The 7,110-nt window shown below is 41.7% G+C and overlaps 1 protein-coding gene across 1 annotated transcript; it reads right to left on the bottom strand.

The window, feature by feature from the left end:
* Positions 1-5,220: 5,220 nt before the first annotated feature.
* Positions 5,221-5,961, bottom strand: LOC122051719. Its single transcript, XM_042613323.1, has one exon. It carries the CDS (start codon positions 5,959-5,961, stop codon positions 5,221-5,223), a length of 741 nt encoding a protein of 246 aa, XP_042469257.1.
* Between the last annotated feature and the right edge of the window lie 1,149 nt (positions 5,962-7,110).

Here is a 7,110-nt window from a genome sequence, read left to right on the forward strand (position 1 = left end):
GGATTCAAAATTTGGAAAGTTTTCAAAACCATGAGCTTTAATCATGACATTGCCTCGTAATTTGAATATGGCGTAAAAATTAAAAGGACATTCATCGTTTACGTTTTTATCATATGAGCATTCCTTTAAAATTAAATGAGCATCCTCTGCGTCTCTTTTAAAATAATTTATTCAAAATATCTTTATATTATTTTATTAGATAATAGGTTGTCGAAGATATTAAGAAATTAATCGAATTTAAATATATCAAATTAAATTTAACTTATTTGTTGAGAGATGACCTGAATTGATAATCTCAAGCTGCTAGTGAGACTGGTTCTGCCAAACTTTCGGTGGTCTGAGTCACGGAGTCGATACGGTGCGTAGCAGAATCGGGAGTCGATTGTAGAGTCGGAAAGAGAATTCACCGAGTAAGATACTGAGGCGTGCGCTCAACGCAGTTTCCTAACAACAAATTCGTCCCACCTCCGGCTGTGTTTCGAGGTTTTTGTTGAGTAAGTGTGAATGAAGAAGAGGAGGAAGAGAAGAAGCTCTATTGTGCATGAGATTTTAGTCCCACATTGGGAGTTTCTTGACATCTTTGTTGGTTTATATTGATTCACATACATTAAGGATGTGAACAAATGCATGGGGAGAGACTCTCTCTCTTGCTCGCCAGAGCGTCCATGGTAGCATTCGGGTGCCACTCAGTTCGCCGTGACCACCAGTGCCTGCTGGTCCGCCCTCTCTGCTCTTCCTCTCACTTTCTCTTATCGTCCGCTCTACTCTTTGCTCAAGATCCAGCTTCCTTATATAGAGTCCCCTAATGTGGGACTCTATATTATTTTAGTTTTATTTATTTTGAGTGATAATTTGATTAAAATAATATTTTAAAGAGTAAAATAAACTATTAGGACTCCATGATATTTATTACGTTTTAAATAAATATTGTTTGATTATGATCGATTATGTAAAAGTTAACATTTAACTTTTATAATGTATAATAGTTAGCTCCTAACTTCATAACATAACATGTAGAAACTAGTTGTTAATTTTTTATAATGATGACTTTATATTATTTTAATTTTATTTTTCTAAATGAACTTAATTAAAATAATATTTTAACAAGTAAATCTAACAACAAGAATTTCATCATTCATTACAAATAAATATAATTCAATCATAATCAAATATATAGAACTAGCATGTAACTTTTAGGATGTATAGTAGCTACCTGTTAGCTTTTGTAGAAGACAATTGATAGTTTTTACTGTTAGCTTTTGTAGAAGACAATTGATAGTTTTTACAATAATGCTATATCTAAAAATATTTCAGATAAAATCACGAGAGACTGACTCATTTGCCCTTTTTTTTTCAAGGACGCTAATATGATATTTCCGTTAATAATTGCCCATTTTAATTTATGAAAAAATATAAAAAAATCACGTAGTAAATAAGGTTAAAGATAATTGTTTATTTTTTCCATGTAGTCAAACTACAATTAATTTCCAGTTAGTTTTAAAAACATAGCCTTATATCAATAAGCTAATTTAACTGGATTACCATCATAATCAATACAAATTCTCTTTGTGACGCTGCGACAGCAGGGTGACTGAGGCGGCAAGTACACCTACTCCGTCGACACAGGTGACTCTGTCTCCGTACGGAAGTACCACTCCGCTCAGTTGCAGTCCGCCGCCGGCGAAACAACAACAACGGCAGCCTCACCAGTCATCGACAACTTTCCATTCTAGCATTTTGCTCGCGTGACATTTCTCTTTGCGTAATCCGAGGACGGATTGGGAGGGACAGATTTTTCTATAATTTCGACCGTGACATTGGGCCAGTCGAGAAGCCGGCTCTACCTCTTCCTCCAAGTTGCATGTCACTGTGGCAAGCAGCCTGGCGAATTCAGAAAAAAAGAACGGCCAGGATCGATCGGGACCACGGTCCAAGGGTTGGTGTGGGTGATTAACATGTCAGATCCTCTAGTCTAGACAATTTTGGATCAGAAAGACCCTGTTCATTCATTTGGTTGGATGAATTAGACCCTATCTGTTAATAGATAGGATTTAATTCATCCAATCAATAAATAAATAAAGGATCAGGAGTGACCTAGGGATCTTGGACCAAAGGATCTCTCTTTGATAATTAAGGGCATTCACATTGCTCCCGTTAATAGGGTATTATAATACCCTCTTATATTAAAAAAAATTAGATCTGTTAATATAATGACCCTTCTAATGCTGACCTCACGGAGATGATGTCATACGTTCATCATTTGTGCTACGTCTTAGGAGCATACCCTCTTATATTTGAGTCCGGATCCTTTGGACTGCTTTTTACGATCCAGGGGATAATCCCTAAGCATCCATTGATGGAATACATGGTTCTCAATTATAAAATAGATGGGGACATTCATCCTCATCAATAGATACTTAGATATCATCCCCTGGACCACAAAAAGTGGTCCAGAGGATCTGCCCTCCTATATTGAAGATGGTGTGGATGGGTTAGCTTTGGCCCACCTCACGAGTGTATTTTTTTTTAAAATTTAATTATTCAAAAAATTATAAATTTTAAAATTAAAAATTGAATAAAATAGGTAAATAAAAAATATGGGTATATTTTTTAATAATAATATTATTTATTTTTTAAACAGTAATAATCTATTTTTTTTTACTTTTATTTTATTTAATAAATATAAGTGAAAAAATTTAATATATTTTTAAAAAATAATAAAATTATTTTTCTAAAAGTAATACTATTATTAAAAATAATAATAATAATTTTAATATTTTAAAATATATTCATTTAATATAATATAATTTTAAATTGATTATGAATTAATATTAAAAGAAGGGTAAGTAAATGATATATATACTTATACTGAGTGATCATGTGGATGTGGTAGTGAAAATGGACGGCGGCTGACGTGTCGCTGGCCGCGTAGAAATCTTCCAGTTGTAAGTAATCTGTCTGCCTCTTATCATTTTTTCTTCTCCTTCTGCATCTTCTGTAGGAGTCTGGGAGTGTGGGTTTCTCTAAAGTTTGCTTGGTGCGGGAATGACGATCTTGCATGTTTGGAGATCACACACACCTCGCAAAGCTTGTTCGTCTGGGGCAATAGTGGCACACCAACCGCCAATTTCTTCTCCCCCAACAGCTTCAAGTCATGAAAGTTTACATGTCCGAGCCTGGCATGCCATAACCAGGTGGAGTCTTCTAGACTTGCTTGGAGGCAGGCTTGCTTGAATGTCTTCAAGGTTATCTTGTACAAGCGATTTTGCGTTCGCTTTACCAGCATCAAGAGCTTCCCGCTCCTATCAATCACCTTCATGGTATCTCCTTCCATGTGCACCTCGTTCCCAGCTTCTGTCAACTGACCAAGGCTTATGATATTACTACAAAGTTTCGGAATGTAGTATATCTCGTGGAGGGTCTTCTGATCGCCGTTCTTGCATTCGAACACAGCCGTCCCCTTGCCCATGATCTCAATGGTTGATCCATCGCCAAACCTCACCCTCCCGGTGATAGTTTCATCTAGTTCTTGAAACTTCTCGCGATGTCCAGTCATGTGATTGCTGGCACCATTGTCAAGGTACCAAACGTCTTTGTCTTCACCTTACTTGACGCCCCGGTACACCTCCGGTAGCAACCTCTCTTCACTGAGTAGAATGGTATCCTGCCGTTGAGATTCTTCGTGGAACATGGTCATCATTAGTGCTGGCTCTTCATCGGTGGCGCAAGTGAGGTGAGCCTTGTTGGTGCAATATCCCTCAGGTCAAGGGTGACCTGGTTAACCAAGCTGAGTCTTGGTTAGAGTTTAGATGTTTGACAATAAGATATTGATTGAAGAAGAGTCAAGTAGGTCAAGGTTGACTGGATACTTGACTGGGAAGTCCTAACTGGCAAGCTAGGCAGAAGGAAATCCTGGTGAGTGAAGCCAGGTGAAAGTCCTAGTGAGTGAAGCTAGGCAGAAGGAAATCCTGGTGAGTGAAGCCAGGTGAAAGTCCTAGTGAGTGAAGCTAGGCAGAAGGAAATCCTGGTGAGTGAAGCCAGGTGAAAGTCCTAGTGAGTGAAGCTAGGCAGATGGAAAACCCTAGTGAGTGAAGCTAGGTGAAAGTCCCGTGAGTGAAGCCGGCAAGGAAGGAAATCCAGATGGATCGAGGATGATCGGACATCCGGTGTTGGGAAGTCAAGTAGGTCAAAGGATTGATTGGATACTTGGCAAGGAAGGAAGTCCAGATGGGCAAGGTTGGCGGACATGGGGGAAGTCAAGTAGGTCAATGGGTGACCGGATACTTGGCACGACGAGTAAAAGTCAAGTGGGTCAAAGGATTGACCGGACACTGGTGGGGAGTCTGGCGGTCAAGGGAGTGACGGATACGAGGCATGATGTACCAGGTCAAGGTTGACGGATGTTGGTTAGGAGGTTTAGGACTTGGTTTGGGCAAAAACCAAGTCTTGGATCGATCCGTGGATCGATCCAGCCGTGATCGAATCAGTGTGGATCGATCGGTGGATCGATCCATTCTTCCCAATCAGAAACTCGGATCGATCCGTGGATCGATCGAGGTCCCGATCGATCGGCCGATCGATCGGGACGATGTTGCTCGCGATAAGCGCCGGATCGATCCGTGGATCGATCCAGCGGGTTTCAGCGCTCAATCGATCCGTGGATCGATCCAGTCCCCGATCGATTCGGAACATTCGATCGATCGGGATCCGACCGATGCGTCGGTTTAAAGCCGCAGGCGAGCGTGGTCTTCGGCATCTCTTCACGAGCTCTTCTCAGATTCATTCCAGCTCCTCCACAGCTCTCTACAAGCACGTGATCGCCAGTTCTTGAAGGTTCTTGGAGGCTCTCCAAGTCAAGAGGCGGATCTATTGCAAGAGGAAGAAGTTAGGGTTAGGGTTTTTACTGCACATCTTGTAAGCTTTTGCTTAACTTGTATTTCCCTTTCTTCTTCTTGTATTGAGAGTGTTGTAGGGCTTCTCCGCCTTTGGTAGTTACCATAAAGGAGTGTTATTCATAGTGGAGGGTGTGTGCGTTGGTGTGGATCCTTGGATTAGTCACCTCTTGTGAGGTGGATACCAAGTAAAATCCTAGTGTTAGCGTTTTGTGTTTGTTTCTGTATTTTCCGCTGCACATCCAAGAAGAAACAAGCAACGACAAGCAACGAAGCGCACCGAGCGAACGCGACAAGCTATTCACCCCCCCTCTAGCTACTTTTGGTCCTAACAAGCCTCATCTCCACGACGCTTGCTGTAGCATTCAGACGCATAATGCCCCATTTTCTCACAATTGAAGCATTTTATGTGTCTCTTGTCACGAGTGTCACTGTTGTTGCCGCTAGTGCCTCCTGCACTATCTTGGCGCTGTGTACCACGACCACGACCGCGCCCTCGCCCTTTGCCACGATTAGAGCTGTTGGACCCACGTTCCTTGCCTCCTGACGAAGTGTCCACGCTACTCCCCTTTTGTCGCATTTGCCATTCGGCATGAGTAAGTAGGAGCTCTCCTTCAGTGCCGTTGGTGTTGCTGCGTAATCGAAGCGTTCGTTCCTCGTACGCCTTCAGTCGCCCTATAGTCTCCTCAAATGGTATAGACTCAAGGTCGTAGAACTGCTCAATGCCGGCAACAATAGGGAAGAATTTATCAGGGACAGAATCGAGCAATTTTTTTACCAACGAGGAATCTTCAAGTGTGGCTCCAAGGGTGGAGAATTTGCTGCTTAGGGCGCTGAGTTTGCCAGCAAACTCATCAATCGTTTCGGCCTCTTTCATCCGGAGAGCGTCAAACTCGCTCTTCAAAGTTTGTACACGTGCCTTCTTCACCCGATCACTACCAAGGTACCTCGTCTTGAGGCTGTCCCAGACTTCCTTCGCCGTCTTCTTTGTTGCGATCTGGAGAAGGATGTCTTCGGGGACACACTGCAGGATGTATGCACGTGCCTTTTTGTCCCCTTTTTCCTGCATCCTTTGCTATTCATTGATTCTGTGCCAACACTTGGTATCAGAGCGTTGGTAGTATAAGACATCCAAGAATCTACGATTCCATAAAATGTCGAGCATCCCAGTAAAGGAGAACGGCGGAGTGCCATTTCCCTATCCGATGCTAAGTTCTCACAATTATACTGTGTGGGCAATAAAGACAGAGGCGATCCTTGATGCCCAGGGAGTCTGGGAGGCGGTGGAGCCAGCGGAAGGAGCCCAGGTGGCACTAAAAAAACGATAGCCGCCGTCTCCGACGATAGTAAAATGTGTTGGCACAGAATCGATGAATAGCAAAGGATGCAGGAAAAAGGGGAAAAAAAACACACGTAGCACTAAAAAAAACACAGTAGTAAGGGGAGAAAAATTGCACAGGTGGAAAGCAATGCACAAATAACTGAAAAAAGAAACTGGAGAAATTTTAATTCTGAGATCTGATTTGTTTCACAGCTTCGACCCCTTTAAATACAACTCAAGTGATAGGATTTAACCATAAGAATAGGATGACTCATCCCACTAAAATAGGAAAGATTAATATCACAGAAAAATTAAATAAATCATGAACGAGAATAAAACGTGGCCATGTTGTCCGAATTATTTTCCTACATTTACTCCCCCTAATTCTGACATGGCTCTAAATCACGAACGCCGAGTAGTTGTCGCATGACAGCTAACTTCACTCCTGGCAGTGTTTTAGTCAATACATCAGCTCGCTGTTCTCCAGTATTAATGAACTCAACCACAATCTGTCCATTCTCAACACATTCTCTGATAAAATGAAATCTTGTATCTATATGCTTGCTTCGACCATGGAATACTGGATTCTTCATGAGTGCTATAGCAGATTTGTTGTCAACAAACAAAGTCACCGGTTTTGGCTCTTCACCGGTTAATTCACTGACAAGGCTTCTTAACCACAAAGCTTGACAGGCTGCAGTTGTGGCTGCCATGAATTCTGCCTCACAAGATGAAAGCGCCACTGTCTTCTGCTTCTGTGAGTTCCAGGACACCAGACTTTCATTAAAATAGAAAGTCATTCCACTTGTGCTTTTCCTCCCATCGAGATCGCCGGCTAAATCACTGTCCGAGTAGCCGAATATACTAATTTCCTAGGGTCCCTTTATGTAAGTAAGT

This window comes from Zingiber officinale, chromosome 1B, assembly GCF_018446385.1.
Source record: "Zingiber officinale cultivar Zhangliang chromosome 1B, Zo_v1.1, whole genome shotgun sequence".
NCBI lineage: Eukaryota > Viridiplantae > Streptophyta > Magnoliopsida > Zingiberales > Zingiberaceae > Zingiber > Zingiber officinale.